Here is a 17,166-nt window from a genome sequence, read left to right on the forward strand (position 1 = left end):
AATACAAATCTGAGGGTACAGCTGTAGCCTCTGTAAAATATAAAGAGCTTAATAAAATCTGTAAAAATGTAATAAAATCAGCAAAAATACAAAATGAAAGGCAGGTGGCCAAGGATAGTAAAACAAATCCTAAAAAATTCTTCAAGCATATAAATGCAAAAAAGCCCAGGTCTGAACATATAGGACCCTTAGATAGTGGTAATGGGGAGTTGGTCACAGGGGATCAAGAGAAGGCAGGGTTACTAAATGGGTTCTTCCGCTCTGTATATACAACAGAAGGAGCAGCTGATGTAGCCGCTGCCGGTGCTGTTAATATATCAGTTGATATACTGAATTGGATGAATGTAGAGATGGTCCAAGCTAAATTAAATAAAATAAATGTACACAAGGCCCCGGGACCAGATGGGTTACACCCTAGAGTTCTTAAAGAGCTTAGTTCAGTTATTTCTGTCCCCCTCTTCATAATATTTAGAGAGTCTCTCATGAGTGGTATAGTGCCAAGGGACTGGCGCAGGGCAAATGTGGTGCCTATTTTCAAAAAGGGCTCTAGGTCTTTGCCGGGTAATTATAGACCAGTAAGCTTAACATCAATTGTGGGGAAAATGTTTGAGGGACTATTGAGGGACTATATACAGAATTATGTGACAATAAATAGTATTATAAGTGACAGCCAGCATGGTTTTACAAAGGACAGAAGCTGTCAAACCAACCTGATTTGTTTTTATGAAGAGGTAAGCAGAAGCCTAGACAGAGGGGCCGCTGTGGATATAGTGTTTTTGGACTTTGCAAAGGCATTTGACACTGTCCCCCATAGACGCCTAATGGGTAAATTAAGGACTATAGGTTTAGAAAGTATAGTTTGTAATTGGATTGAGAATTGGCTCAAGGACCGTATCCAGAGAGTTGTGGTCAATGATTCCTACTCTGAATGGTCCCCGGTAATAAGTGGTGTACCCCAGGTTTCAGTGCTGGGACCACTATTATTCAACTTATTTATTAATGATATAGAGGATGGGATTAATAGCACTATTTCTATTTTTGCAGATGACACCAAGCTATGTAATATAGTTCAGTCTATGGAAGATGTTTGTGAATTGCAGGCAGATTTAAACAAACTAAGTGTTTGGGCGTCCACTTGGCAAATGAAGTTTAATGTAGATAAATGTAAAGTTATGCATCTGGGTACGAAAAACCTGCAAGCATCATATGTCCTAGGGGGAGCTACACTGGGGGAGTCAATTGTTGAGAAGGATCTGGGTATACTTTTAAATCATAAACTAAATTTCAGCATGCAGTGTCAATCAGCTGCTTCAAAGGCCAGCAAAATATTGTCGTGTATCCAAAGAGGCATGGACTCGCGGGACAGGGATGTAATATTACCACTTTACAAAGCATTAGTGAGGCCTCATCTAGAATATGCAGTCCAGTTCTGGGCTCCAGTTCATAGAAAGGATGCCCTGGAGTTGGAAAAAATACAAAGAAGAGCAACGAAGCTAATAAGGGGCATGGAGAATCTAAGTTATGAGGAAAGATTAAAAGAACTAAACCTATTTAGCCTTGAGAAAAGACGACTAAGGGGGGACATGATTAACTTATATAAATATATGAATGGTGCATACAAAAAATATGGTGAAATCCTGTTCCTTGTAAAACCCCCTCAAAAAACAAGGGGGCACTCCCTCCGTCTGGAGAAAAAAAGTTTCAACCTGCAGAGGCGACAAGCCTTCTTTACTGTGAGAACGGTGAATTTATGGAATAGCCGAGCGCAGGAGCTGGTCGCAGCAGGGACAGTAGATGGCTTTAAAAAAGGCTTAGATAATTTCCTAGAACAAAAAAATATTAGCTCCTATGTGTAGAAATTTTTTACTTCCCCTTTCCCATCCCACTTCCCCTTTCCCATCCCTTGTTGAACTTGATGGACATGTGTCTTTTTTCAACCGTACAAACTATGTAACATTTACAGTGTGGAATTTCTATTTATTTTTTGTTCATGGCTTTAGTCAGAAGAATCTTAACATAATCTCTACATTCCTGAGCAAATATGAAACAACCTTTGGGTCTTATTTACGGGACAAATGTCTACAGGGAACTTGGCCTCAGGACAAATGGTTAAGATCTTCAAATTACCAGGAATTGAGAGCGGTCTGGAAAACTGCAAAATTGACCGTTCTACAATCAAGACATCACCATGTCAAGATTCTGTCTGACAATACTATTTATGTCATCTGGGCCAAGGAAAATCTGTCCCTCTCATCATTCCCTCTAAAAGGATCAGAAAACATGGTTGTGGACATCCTAAGCCGGAAAAATCTAGATTTGAGGCCTTAAACCAAGACTTTTTTTTTTAGGAAAATGGATCTAGTGTATGCCCATTCACGGCCACCTCCCGATTCATTCTCCGCCATGATGCAGCAGCCTACTCATCATGCAGGTCAGGGGAACCCTGTTTTTTACATATGTGCAGGGTCCCCGAGATGGGACCTGCATCTACCAGACATTTATGGCATATCCTGTGTTGGGAATACTTTATTCTGCAGCATTCTCACATTGCAGGTTCCCGCTTCTCTATGTTTATAAGGTGTCATGTCACTTTGTCTTGTCTCCAAGGTAGCCAATCCTTACCATGTGATGTGACATCATTGCCTTGTAAACAGACAGATAACCCCTTTTAGGTACATTGATAAAACCCAATTCAACGAACACCGAAAATAACAAAAAACATTGTGAGAAACAAGCACTTTATTACAAAATTAAATTCTAACAACACAACGTTACACATAAGGTTTAGTGTGAGATGATGGGAGATCATTGCGCGGCTGTGTCAGGACAGGAGCGGTAGTTCATGTAAACCCTGATCGGTGGATTGTAACAGAACTATAACGTTTTTTCATGTGTAAGGTGAAACCCTAACGTCGTTTTATTCTTACTCACAATCATTATCTTACCCTTCAAAACTACACATGTATGGACCCTGCAGTGTCTAAGTCTCCTACTACGGTCACGTAAAGAGACCCTATGTAATCTTTTTTCTTTACATCTGTTGACATGTGTATTAATATTTAATCTTCATTCATACAGTATAAAAATATGAAAGAAAAATTCATAAATTGAATTTGCAATAACTTAACAAAAAAAAAAACCCACCTCCCAGATATGTCACTTCCTTGTACGGCTCAAATACCTGGTTCTGCCCCTTTGGCAAAAACAACCTCCAGCAGGCGTTTCTTTTTTAAGGCCTCATTTACACTTGTATATTTCGGTCAGTATTTTGCATCAGTATCTGTAAGCCAAAACTGGGAGCGGAACATAAACAGAGAAAAGTACAATGGAAAGATCTGCATGTCTTCCATGTCTTGGACCTACTCCTAGTTTTGTCTTTTAAATAGTGATGCAAAATACTGTATAAAATTTGCAAATGTGAATGGGGCATTACGGTCTACTATTCTCTTATAGGGGAGATGACGTTTCCTACTCTTTCATGTGGAGCATGCACAACCAGTTTTACATCTCCCCACAGAATCTTGATGGTAATTAGAACTAGACTTTCACTTGGCCATTCAAGAATCCTCCATTTATTTATTTTTGGCCATTCCGTGGCGGGTCTACTGGTATTTCCATGTTCCAAAGGGAAAATGGTCAAACTATTAGATGTTAATGATTCCACTGTCCAGAAAACCATCTACATGGAGATTTTAGACAACTGCCCTTTCCTGAATCATAGACATCCATAACCTTTCTGAAGGCCTGAGAGCGCTCTGGTTCTCGGCATGGTGATACTGCACATTTCACTAACAGAGGGAAACCAAACGTCAGGGGTTTAAAATGAGACACGTTCCTCCTGGATCCTGTCTAATTCTGGAATCACACATGTTTTTTTTTAGGCAAATCTAAGAGCGTAATGAAAAGTATTGGGAAATATAAATGAAGGACTTACACTTTTCTTTCCGGCTGGATCCACTTCTGGCTTTGAGGTGCAGTTTTCATGAGCTTTTTTTTTAGCTAAATTGCATGTGTGATTCCAGTTCACAAATAGCAGTTTTGTGTCAGCAGCTGTTCCACTCATCTGAATGGTGATTTCAGAATCCATGTGCATGCTGCAGAAACAACTCCACTCAGATGTATGGAACTATTTAGTTTCCGAAATTTATGCTACAAATCTGCCGCAAGTGAATCTATCCCGAGGGTAAGAACAGACGGAACGTCAACCACAACCACATAGATGTCAAATGGACACACGATTTAGCCGGTAAATATTGGGGTATTACAAGAAAAACTGGCCATTCGCCACCAGATCTGGGCGTGATTTTGGGCACCAACCTTGATTCTAATTCAGTGATAAATACACTTATGGCATTTCCTTTCATGAAAATAAATCTGTGAATATTTATTTTATTCAATTAGAAAGTTACTTTGTTAAGTGTTTATTTTTCTTCAATTCCATCACCTTCATCTTTTTATACTGTTTTAATGAAAGTCAAATCTAAAATATCCATATATGTTAAAAACAATAAGTTTACATTGTCCTTAGGGTCAGTCTGGATTCCCCTGCAGTGCGGGGGAATTTATGAATACAGTAATAAGACGTGAGGTTCATGGGGACAATTTGGCTTCTCTGCTTTGTAAGTAAACTAGGCTCTTCTATTCTTCCTTATATCCACAATATGTTTTCTTCATAGATCCCGGTCACAATTGCTCTCAGGTAAATATAATTTGAGTGTTTGGCAGATCCAGACTAATTCCACCTAAAAAAATTAATAAACACTTATTGGCTGTTTAACCCATTAGTGACCGTGAATACGCCTTTTCACGATCCCTGATCTCACGGGTGAGATAGATATCAGTTTAACCCCTCAGATATGTCACTCCCTCTCTCAATACACTGGCACCCTGCGCATGATGGCAGAGTGCCGGTGTTCTATGGCAGCCGGTGGGTCCTAATAAAGGCCCCCGGGTCTGCATGTAGAGTATACCTGCTAGGTCATGCCAGAGGCATGGCCTAGCAGATGCCTGTCCGTTTTACACGGACAGGCACTAATACCAACAATACAGAAGTATTGCAGTGTATTATAAAAACGATCGGAGGATCGCTTAGTTAAGTCCCCTGGTGGGACTAGTAAAACAAAAAGTTGAATAAAGTTAATAAAAAAAAAAATACATGAAAAAAAATTAAAAACCCACTTTTTGCCCTTACAAAATGCATTATAAAAAAAAAAAGTAAAAAAGTTCACATATTTGGTATCGCCGCGTCCGTTACGACCCCAACTATAAAGTTATTACATTATTTAACCCGCACAGTGAACGCCATAAAAAATAAAATAAAAAAAAATAAAAAAATCTAAGTTTTCTGTGAATCCTGCCTTTAAAAAAATTTGATAAAAAGTGATCAAAAAGTCGCATGTACTCCAAAATGGTACCAATAAAAACGACAAGTTGTCCCGCAAAAAAAGCCCTCATACTACTGCATCGGCGGAAAAATAAAAAAAAGATATGGCTCTTCAAATATGGAGACACAAAAACAAATAATTTTTTTTCAAAAAGTGTTTTTACTGGGTAAAAAGTAGTAAAACATACAAAATATAGAAAGTTACTGTGTTATTTATACCACACGGTAAACAGCGTAAATTTAGGACGCAAAAAAGTGTGGCAAAATTGCTGTTTTTTTCTATACCCCCCCAAACATTTTTTTTATAAAAGTTAAATCAATAAATTCTATGTACCCCAAAATGGTGCTGTCACAAAATACAACTTGTCCCGCAAAAAACAAGACCTTATACAGCTATGTCGACAAAAATAAAAAAGTTATAGCTCTTTGAATGAGACGATGGAAAAACTTAATAGCTTGGTCATTAAGGCCTTAAATAGGCTGGTCACTAAGGGGTTAAAGTCTGTGAATAATCTGATGTGTTTAAAATGTGTTTTTTTTTCCCTTATAGCATTTCCCACATTCTAAACGAGATTATGGTTTCTACTTTATGTGAATTCTCTGCAGAGTTCCAAAATGTAAATTTCTTTGTAAAACATCTTTCACATATAGAACATCAAAATGGCTTCTCCCCTGTGTGGTTTCTCTGATGAGACCTAAGTTTGCCTTTAGTAGTAAAACATTTACCACATTCTGAACATGAATATAATTTCTCTGCTGTGTGACTTCTCTCGTGTTTAACAAGACTTGATTTAACTGTAAAACATTTCCCACATTCTGAACATGAATATGGCTTCTCTCCTGTGTGACTTCTCTCGTGTTTAACAAGACTTGATTTATCTGCAAAACATTTCCCACATTCTGAACATGAATATGGCTTCTCTCCTGTGTGAATTCTCTCATGTTTAACAAGACTTGATTTAACTGTAAAACATTTCCCACATTCTGAACATGAATACGGCTTCTCACCTCTGTGAATTCTCTCATGTGTAACAAGATGTGATTTATCTGTAAAACATTTCCCACATTCTGAACATGAATACTGCTTCTCTCCTGTGTGACTTCTCTCATGTATAACAAGATATGATTTATCTGTAAAACATTTCCAACATTCTGAACATGAATATGGCTTCTCTCCTGTGTGACTTCTCTCATGTTTAACAAGACTTGATTTATCTGTAAAACATTTCCCACATTCTGAACATGAATATGGCTTCTCCCCTGTGTGAATTCTCTCATGTTTAACAAGACTTGATTTATCTGTAAAACATTTCCCACATTCTGAACATGAATATGGCTTCTCTCCTGTGTGAATTCTCTCATGTGCAACAAGATGCGATTTTTGTGTAAAACATTTCCCACATTCTGAACATGAATATGGCTTCTCTCCTGTGTGAATTCTCTCATGTGTAACAAGATGTGATTTATCTGTAAAACATTTCCCACATTCTGAACATGAATATGGCTTCTCCCCTGTGTGAATTCTCTCATGTTTAACAAGACTTGATTTATCTGTAAAACATTTCCCACATTCTGAACATGAATATGGCTTCTCTCCTGTGTGAATTCTCTCATGTGTAACAAGATGTGATTTATCTGTAAAACATTTCCCACATTCTGGACATGAATATGGCTTCTCTCCTGTGTGAATTCTCTCATGTGTAACAAGATGTGATTTATCTGTAAAACATTTCCCACATTCTGGACATGAATACGGCTTCTGACCTCTGTGAATTCTTCTGTTTGTTAAAAGACCTGAGATTTTTGTGAACTGTTTACCAAATTGAAACCTTTTACCCCCTTTCTGAGCTGTACTTGTGGTAACAATCTGTGATTGGTCAGGAGAAGGTTCCTCATGATTGGTGAAATTATATGATAGGTCTTTACTGTGAAGTCCTGGATGTACATTAAGGGTAATGAGGTTTTCTCCTGAAGACTGCTGCATGATATCTTCATCTTCTACTTTATAATTTAGCAATAACGTGAAGTTTCCCTCAGAGATTTTACTGGGATTTTCTGTTAGGATTAAAAAAAAAAATGTTGATTTTGTTTCACAATAGAAAAGTTGACAAATTTATAACATTCGTATTAGGCTGGAAACACACATGCAGTGTTTTGAGCCAAAGTCAGAAATGGATCAAGCAGGAAGAAGTTTAAGCCATGACTTTTGACTCCATTCCAGCCTTATAACGCTTTGTATTTCACTTTAAAATAAATCCATGACAGTCCAGGATTCTGGTCTACACTCAGTCCTCCACTATTAATTTATTACATAAAGCTTGACTTAATAAAAAATTTTTTTTTTTGAAAAGCAGAACCTTGTCTGGCAATGAAGCCTGTTCTCTGCTAACACATTTGGCTGTTTAAATACTAATGAGGCCTACACAATCTTAACTTAATATTGTTACAGACAGTCTACAGTCTACATTTAACAAGATAATGTGTCATGAGACAAATCACAGGATGAATTCATGGACATGATAATGAGGTCTGCATATCCTAATGGCTGAACAGTAACCGGATCTCAATTTTATAGGACATCTGTGGGATGTAGTGGAATAGGCAGAGTGAAGTTATCAATCGGAATCTGGAATAAAGGTTTCCAGTACACAGTAATATCATTCCACTAAGAATTCAGGCTGTTCTAAGGGGAAATAGTGTTCTGTCAAGTACTGATAATGTGAATCTAATGAAATGAAGTGGCCTCATTCAAGTTTTAGTCATGTGACAATTTAATAGCGAATTGTTGTTCTATTTCTCTGCCAACCTATAAGTATTTGGTCTTGTTTTTCTCAGAACATATAGGGCTTAAAATAAGTGATATATTTAAAGAGGCTCTGTCACCACATTATAAGTGGCCTATCTTGTACATAATGTGATTGGCGCTGTAATGTAGATTACAGCAGTGTTTTTTATTTAGAAAAACGATAATTTTTGACGGCGTTATGACCTATATTAGCTTTATGCTAATGAGTTTCTCAATGGACAACTGGGCATGTTTTACTATATGGCCAAGTGGGCGTTGTGGAGAGAAGTGTATGACGCTGACCAATCAGTGACCAATCAGCGTCATACACTTCTCTCCATTCATTTACACTGCACATAGCGATATAGCTATATCGCTATGTGCAGCCACATAAACACACTATAACATTACTGCAGTGTCATGACAATGAATATACATTACCTCCAGCCAGGACGGGATGTGTATTCAGAATCCTGTCACTTCTCTGCAATTTACAGCACAGCGAGATCTCGCTGTAAATGGCAGTTTACAGCGTAATCTCGAGAGACTACGCCTGCTTTGCTGTAAATCACAGAGAAGTGGTCAGGATTCTGAATACACATTACAGAAGATCTCCATCCTCCCCAGGACAAGTCCTTATACACCCGTCAGGGGAGGAACATCTTGCCAGTTTCTAGTCACTATCATTATAATGACTTTAGTTTGTATTTCTACTGTCTGTAAGTGAGTTGTGTCTTTAGCACTATTAGGTGTATTGCCCGACTATTGTCTGCCACAGCCAGGATGAGAACACAATGGGGAAGATAATTGGATCTGCTTGATTTGCTGGTCTGCACTCTAGCTGAGTAATGGTGGTGCCTCCTGATGACCCCCTGTGGGGACTGGACAATGAGAACTCTTGATGTCTCGTGGACTGTACCTCTAAATCGTCTGATTGTCCATAGGCTGGAGACACGACCTGTGGTACCTGATTACAGAGTCATTCCTCTCTGCTGAGGACTCACAATAAAACACACATAATGCACCATCACAACCTCTCCCCTCATATAATAAGTGAGCTGGCCATGTAGCCTACACAGGCCGCTGGCCACCTCACGCATAAGCCACTTATTACAGTTCAATAAGAACAGTCAACAGGCTGTAAAGAAAGTCCAGTGCAAATGTGTATAATAATGGGGTAAATAATACAATTCTCCATAGATGTGGGTTACGCTGTGATGAATCCTTTATGCACAGGCCGGTGTCACACTGATAAATGCTGTGCTTTCCTATCCCCTTTTGGTCCACACTCTGCACCTTTGTAGTTTGGGGTATTTTGCTGGGAAAGTGTTGTCCTGGTATAATCCGGGCCCCCTCGCTTCCAGCAGATGTTTGGGCCCTTCTCTTCCTGGTTCCCAAACATTAGAGCCCTGATAATCTCCTCCTGAAACAGAAGGAAAGTTCCCCTCGGACCGACTCATCTGCATATTTTTTCATCCTCGACTAATGGGAGCCATATCTTTTTTATTTTTCATAGACGTAGTGGTTTGAGGGCTTTTTATTAGTACCATTTTGGGGTACATGCAACTATTTAAACACTTTTTATTCCATTTGTTTTAGGCAAACTGATCAAAAAAGGGCAATTTTCTTTAAATGTGGCGTTCACGGTTCTGTATAAATCACGCTACGTTTATCCTGCCGGTTAATTTTATTTTTTTGTTTTGTTGATTGAGCAGAGTAAAGGCTTATTTTTGTGGGGCGAGCTGTAGTTTTTGTTTGTACATACGACTTTTTGTTACATTACTTTTTAGCGCTAAAGTGACCAAAAAAATAGCGATTCTGGCGGTTTCATTTTTTTACGGTGTTCACCATGCGATTTAAATAATGTTATATTGCAATAATTCAGACTTTTTACGGAGGCGATGATACCAATTTTGTTTATTTTTTTACAATACTTTAAAAGGAAATGTGGGAAAAGGTTTTTTTTTATTTTTTGTACACCACTAAAAAATGTTTTTAACTATTTTTAACACTTTTTATTAGTCCCTGCACGGGCATTGAACCAGCGATCGTCAGACATACTAATGTATTGAGTTATTGTCATTTTTACAGGCTCCTGGTGCCCCCCAAAATCTGACACTAAGCCTAGTGCATGACCAGAGTCATAGATCACCTTGTAGAGAACTTCTATGTGCAGTCACAATTCCCTCAGGTCCGGCACTATGTATAACACATTGTCTGAAGTGTTACTGTAATGTAGAACTAAGGAGGAACCCCACCTTACCAAACCTCCCAATTCACTTTCTAAATTCATTATTACTGACCTGTGGTAACACCTCCTGGAATTTCCTCCTCCACTTCACTCTTACACGGGTGATCGCCCCTCACCCGCTCTTCTTCATCCTCCGCTTTATTATTAGTCAGATCTTCCCCCTGATGTCACATATGTAATATTTCAGTATAATACATCAGAGAGTGCGAAGAATCTAACAGATCAACATAAGAAACCACCAAAATCTATAACCCCATCTATGACCGCAGGACCAAACAGCTCCACACCCCCCTATATAAATGTGGTATAGGGCTCAGCTTCATCTACCTGATGATTCTCTGGGACATTGTGATTTTCCTCTGGACAGTCCTGGGAATACAGAGGACTGGGACATCTCTCTAGCGGATTTCTCCTACTGGATCCATCTGTAGGAAACACACAGTGACTGAATACATGACTACTGTATATCTGCCTATATATCACACACTTCTCTCTACACCGGCATTTCCATGTTTATTTAATCAAAGTCTAAAGCTCGCGTCCTGAGATTTGCGGATACAGTTTAAAGTGGTCGGGCGCAGAGGACATTTATTAAGAGCTCCCTGCCAACCAAAAAAAAGTGCCCTGGTACGCCCCGGAACAATGACACCTCTGCTTATTAGGGAATTCTACATTTCAAGAGAGGGAACCCACCGTGAAGACCCTCATCTTTTATTACTCACGCAAAGTACCTGTATTAAGGAAAACAACTACTCCAAGTTTTCTCTCCATAAGGGATGGGAAACCACTGAGGTGTTGGAGGAAGCTCTACGGTTTTATGACACCAAGTTTCCTTTTACCTGGTGCAGTTATGAAGAATGAGAAAATAAAAATATATGATTACATTTAGTTCATTGGTTTTCAGTGAGCCCATGACCGCACCATTAGAGAGACGGCCTCCCTCCTGGACAGGAGACAGAAGCTCTATATAGAGAGGGAACACCCCCATCCTCCTCTGTAGCAAGACTCATGGACCTATGAGGACAAATACGTCAATATTTTTAAACTAAGACGACCCCCACTGTCCTCCTCAATATATACAATAATCAACCATAACATTAAACCCACTGACAGGTGACATGAAGAACATTGACAATGTACCTGACAAGGGAGGAGATATTTGGCAGCAAATGAACAGTTTTTAAAGTTGATGTGTTGGAAACATGGGCAGATAAAAGAATCTGAGCGACTTTGACAATTGTGATGGCTAGACGACTGGGTCATAGCATCTCCAAAATGGAAGGTCTTCTGGGGTGTTCCTAGTCTGCAGTGGTTAGTACGTATCAAAAGTGGTCCAAGGAAGGACAACTGGTGAAAGGGTCATTGATGTGCGTGGGGAACAAAAGCCTGGCCGTCTGGTCCGATCCCACAGGAGAACTACTGCAAAACAAACTGTTCAAAAACATAATGCTGGCTATGACTGAAAGGTGTCGGAACACACAGAGCGCCTCTCGTTGTGGCCAGCCGCGTCTACACAAGCGCCATTTCACAGGAATCAGCATACTACATAGCCTGAGGAAGGTCAAGGATATCCCTCTTCCGATCCTCCGAGGCGGAACTACACAGTATTGCAAGGATTGAGTTCGCCCAGGGAAGGTCCAGTGATAACTGTTCAGTTACATCATTGGAGCTTCTGACCTTATCCGTTTAACGGAGTCCTGTGACGGATGCCATATAGTGCCATCTGCCAGCTATAGGCCCCCATTGTAAAAAAAATAATGACGTTTAGGGTATATGTTTTTTTACTGGACTCCGCAGGATGGAATATTGTAGTGTACTACGCTATTCTATACAGTTTTATTGCTGTATACTGACGTATATCAGCCCGATGAAGGCCAAACAGATGGTTCAGTGAGACGCCTCCGGTAATGGTTCAAGGTATGGCCATAAGATTTCTTATATACAAAGATATTAAAATAATCCTAGGGGCCAGTAACAGATGTGTATCAACTATGAATAATACGGTGGCAATGTATACTGCAGATAACACAATAATGTTAGTAGAAGAGAAGAATTTCTCCTTATTGTTTACTAAACCTTTCTTACTAAGAGTGATAGAATCAGGAGAGGAGGGAAATGTAGGAGAACTTCACTATGGAATGGCCACTTGCTACATTTTGAATAATTAAATAAACTTCAGAATTATTATTGGATATTTGGATTCGAATATTTTGCTTTCTGAACACATTTCATTTTGGGCGGAGATTTTGTTGTATAATATCCGTGTTTGGCTCTAACGCACTGAGGATAAGGGGCCACAATTTCTTGTTATCTTTAGTTTCAGACACTGAAAATAAAAAGTAATGTAGGATCATATGATCTACCGGCTTTTAATCATGAGCGGATGTCATTTAATATTGTACTACTTACAGGCTATGTACACCTTTGAACTGAATTATTTTTATTGCTCATTTGCTTCCTAAATGTCAAATTAAGCAACTTACTAAATTAAAATGTCATTAAAAACGTCCTACCACTTGGCTGCTGTAGAGCCTGTGTAACTCCTGTAGGCAGCTGGTCTCTTGCAAATTGTAACTCAGATCCGTCACTCCACTGCTGCTAACGACTGACTCAACCGCTCTCCCTCCTCCTTTCTTATTCTAGTGTTAGAGATAGCCGGGTGTGTGTGTGTCTGTGTGTGTGTGTGTGTTTGTGTGTGTTTGTGTGTGTGGGGGGGGGGGGTGGTACATAGCAGGTCCGAGTATAGGGAAATCATCTTGATAGCCTGTGTGCTCTCCTTCCTATCTTCACTATGATACGAACAGCTTGTGTGATCTTGTCTGTGCAACCCTCCGCTGCCATCTCTAACACAGAGAAGGGAGGGGGAAGAGCAGTAGAGTCAGCCATTAGGAGCAGTGCACTGACGGATTTGAGTTAGAATTTGCAGCTGTCTACAGGGGTTTTGCAAAGTCCATAGCAGCCAAATGGCAGGAAATTGTAATGAAGACTATTTAGAAAGTTGCTTCATTTTGCATTGAGAAAAAAAATTAACAAGAAAAACAAATTCAGTTCAAAAAGGTGTACATAGCCTTTAAAAGGAACCGGTTAGTAGGTTTAAAGCCTCTAAACCACCAGTATGCCGTCATGAAGCCGGAGTTTAGCTCTCTAAACCTGCCTACCTCAAAAAAAGGACATTTAGAGAATGGTTAGTAAAGTAAATGACAACTTACCGGAAGAAGTCCAGCAGCATCGGGTGCATGCACATATAAAGACGAGGACACTACACCTCACTTTACTGTGCATGCGCAGTGAACTGTCCTCTGCTTCATATGCGCCTGATGTCGCTCCCGAGCTCCTTTCGGTAAGTTGTAATTTACTTTACTAACTATTCCCTAACGTCTGTTTATGAGGTAGGCAGGTATTGAACACTAGACCCTGGCTGTATATCGGTATGCTGGTGGTTTAGTGGCTCCAAACCTACTGACAGGTTCCCTTAGATATTATTTGTTGATCAAGGTTTCTTAGAAGGTGTGAACCTCTACTGTTTAGATATCAATGTATTTCTATGTTATTAATTATTGTAAAAAATCATCTGCACGACCTGAATATGTTATAGAATCACTGGTTAAGCAATTCACAAAAGTCTGCTGGAGACCGTCGGGAGTAAGCGTGCAAATAAAACCCCAACCTCAAATCCGTCACAACTCTGATCGAAAGAATCTAAGGCTACTCTGAGGTATTCGCCAGAGTCCACCGCAAGGCGGGATGGTTTTTAAGGCACAGAACCCAGGTTGTTCTAACAGAGTTTAGTGTTGTATAAGGGGTGCAATGCAGGCTACACCTGAAGAGGTAACCAGACAGCCAGAGGGTAAACAAAAAGTCCAAAACAGAGCTAGTGGAAATCAGGTACAGCAGAGGTCACAACCAGCCGGGAGCAGATAATCAAAACTGGTAAACAAGGGGTTAACGAGAGACACGCCGAGGTCAGTTTCCAAGAAGTCCAGGGCACAGGGTAAGTGAGAGCTTGATCACAACACCTAAGAAAGGAGAAAATTCACAAGCAAAGAAAGCGGGAGGAGGCCAGGTATAAATACCCCCCCCCCCACACCTGACAGGAAGAAGACAGAGAAGTGGGACAGGCTCAGGAAGGAAACAGAACCCCCCAGAAGCTACATCAGTAGCCATGGCGATCTTAAAGACACAGACGCTTCCTAACAGAATACAGATAAATCAGAACAGAATCTTAAGGGAGTCTGGTCTCCTTACACAAGGTTAGAAGCTCATACCGCAAATGACAGGGGGCCGATATTAACCCCTTCCAGCATCGCTCCTTACATGTTCAGCACAGGCAGGAGGTAAAGTAAGGAACGTCTGTTTGGAGCTCAGGCATCGGCTCCATCAGGACCGTCTGACAAACTCTCCGATTTTATGAGCAGGATGACAAAGGGAAATCATTGTGTGTGGGCGGGGGAAGCAGGACTCACAGTCTTTCTCTAGGAGTCCTGGCAGTACTTATACCGTTCTTTACATGAAAATACTAAATGATGTAATAGAAAACGTTATATCCCAGATCTCAGCGTCTACCCCCCGATCCTATGCTGCTCTCTGATAGGAGAACATAAGAGACCTGACACATCCACACTAAATGGATTGTTCTAACTGAGCAAATCTTCTCAAATAGGAGGCTGCTCCAGAGAGTAGCCGTGCGCCATGGGTCCTGCTGCTGAAAGATCCGACAATCAGCTCATATCACCGGACAAAACTGCGGGGGGGTCATATAATTAATATGTATGTAATATTACACAACTCCCAATCACATGAACCCCAACAATATAATACAATGGAAGTCACTCTTTAACCCTCTCACTGCTTGTCCGGAGCTGTGCTCATGCAGGGGGAAAAGTACTGAGCACAGCTCGGACCGTAGTGTTACTGCAGGGTGAACGGCGTGTAATGAGCAGCAGCTTCTCCCTGCACAGTAACAGTAAAGTTTAACGGTCCATGACCATCCTGACCAGGTCTTCTACATTTCTAGCGTCCTGCTGCTGGATTCCTCTTGTTCTTGAGTTCAATCCCCCTGAAACTCCATTCCAATAAATTGTTTAAAATAAAATGTAACGGAGACTAAAATAAATAAAGAATTATATCTCCAGACACACATTGTTCAACCTGTTTTACTTACAATCGGATCCACATTCCTCATTACTACCAGTGACCCTGTGTATTGTGTCTCACAAGGAAGATCTTTAACCCTTTCTTATCTCTCTCCACACTTTACCATTACCAAATCCTGTGGGAGCAGGTTCCATGACTTTACGGTTCGGACAGTGATGTGCGGCATTAGTACTTTGTGATGAAATTGCATTCAACTCATCCGAATGTGGTTACTACAAATTCATGCACCTGCTGCAGAAAGAACCACATTCAGATATATGGAAACTTCTGCGTGTGAACTTAACCTAGTGCAGCACTGCAGCAAAGCAAGGAACGTGTGATCAGAGATCAGGGATCACATGTCTGTATATACTGCACATGACGAAATTAACACTTCAAAAAATAAACATACAAAATATAATATCTGTATCTTCTCACCTTGTGATGTGCGCGGCCGGTAGTCCTCCATCATGACCTCCTCGTACAGATCCTTGTGTCCTTCTAGATACTCCCACTCCACCATGGAGAAATAGACAGTGACATCCTGACACCTTATAGGAACCTGACACACACAATGATAGTCATTACCCAGACTCCTCCAGTGCTGTTACTGTAGAATTTCCCAGCATTCCCAGCAGTGTCACCTCTCCAGTCAGCAGCTCAGTCATCTTGTAGATCAGTTCTAAGATCTTCTTCTCATGTATCCGGGAGTGAGGGAGAGGCTCTGTGATGGGGCTCTGACTACTGCTCCATCCTCCTGACTCATGGATGATGGGAGTCGTACAGTCACCTGATATCTTCTTCACTATTGTGTACTCCTGTGTATGGAGAGAGATACTTAGAGAACTGAACACAGTATTCCCCCCTCAGTAGAGAGGGAGATTGTGACCCCACTGTATAGACCTCTAGTGACCCCACATCTGTAATACTGGAGACCTCACCTACAAAAAGACATTGAGAAAATGGAACGAGGCCAAAACTACAAAGGAAATAATATTGGGGGGACTAGATGGACCATGTGCTCTCCTCCTGCCGTCATCTTCTATGTTTCTATATAGGTCATCCTGATCCTCCTGGTTCCTTGTCATTGCTCTACAACATTACTATTGCTGCATTGGTGACATGACACATAACTGACCATATTGGTGGCTGATCTTCAGCTTTTCTGCTGGTGGCTTCTTGATGTCACTTGGAAGGTCTGGACGCTGTTATACAGGACACTGGATTCTTCCTATTACTTCCTATTATGTATTGTCCCTTCCCTATGTGGGACTTGTTCTATAATGTAGAAGAGTTTACCTCTCCGCTCAACAGGTAGATGATCTCCAAGGTGAAGTCTAATATTCTTCTGCTCATCTCATTCCTGTCCTCGTCCATCCTTGGTGGGTCACTCAGGAGAAGGAACGTTGTGGAGGAGAAGATGAGAAAACTGGAGGATCTAGTACTGCAGACGTCTTTATGAGAGGAGAAGATGGAAATCATACAGGGGACAACATCATGTGTGACATACAGAACCTCACTTATTCATCATTGAGAGAAACATCTTCTCAGAGCCATCACCACATGGAATAAAGGGGTATTCACAACACGGACATTTCTCCCCAGGATATGCCA

The 17,166-nt window shown here is 40.5% G+C and overlaps 1 protein-coding gene across 1 annotated transcript; it reads right to left on the minus strand.

Moving 5' to 3' along the window:
• Positions 1-2,721: 2,721 nt before the first annotated feature.
• On the minus strand, positions 2,722-16,931 carry LOC142702583 (uncharacterized). Its single transcript, XM_075848178.1, has 7 exons — positions 16,852-16,931; positions 16,197-16,370; positions 15,991-16,114; positions 10,747-10,844; positions 10,472-10,580; positions 6,392-7,438; positions 2,722-4,742 (listed from the first exon to the last, which is right to left on the minus strand). Exons 1-7 carry the CDS (start codon positions 16,927-16,929, stop codon positions 4,696-4,698), a joined length of 1,677 nt encoding a protein of 558 aa, XP_075704293.1. The 5' UTR covers positions 16,930-16,931; the 3' UTR covers positions 2,722-4,695.
• Positions 16,932-17,166: the final 235 nt, after the last annotated feature.

Source organism: Rhinoderma darwinii, unplaced genomic scaffold (assembly GCF_050947455.1).
Source record: "Rhinoderma darwinii isolate aRhiDar2 unplaced genomic scaffold, aRhiDar2.hap1 Scaffold_2337, whole genome shotgun sequence".
Taxonomy (NCBI): Eukaryota; Metazoa; Chordata; class Amphibia; order Anura; family Rhinodermatidae; genus Rhinoderma; species Rhinoderma darwinii.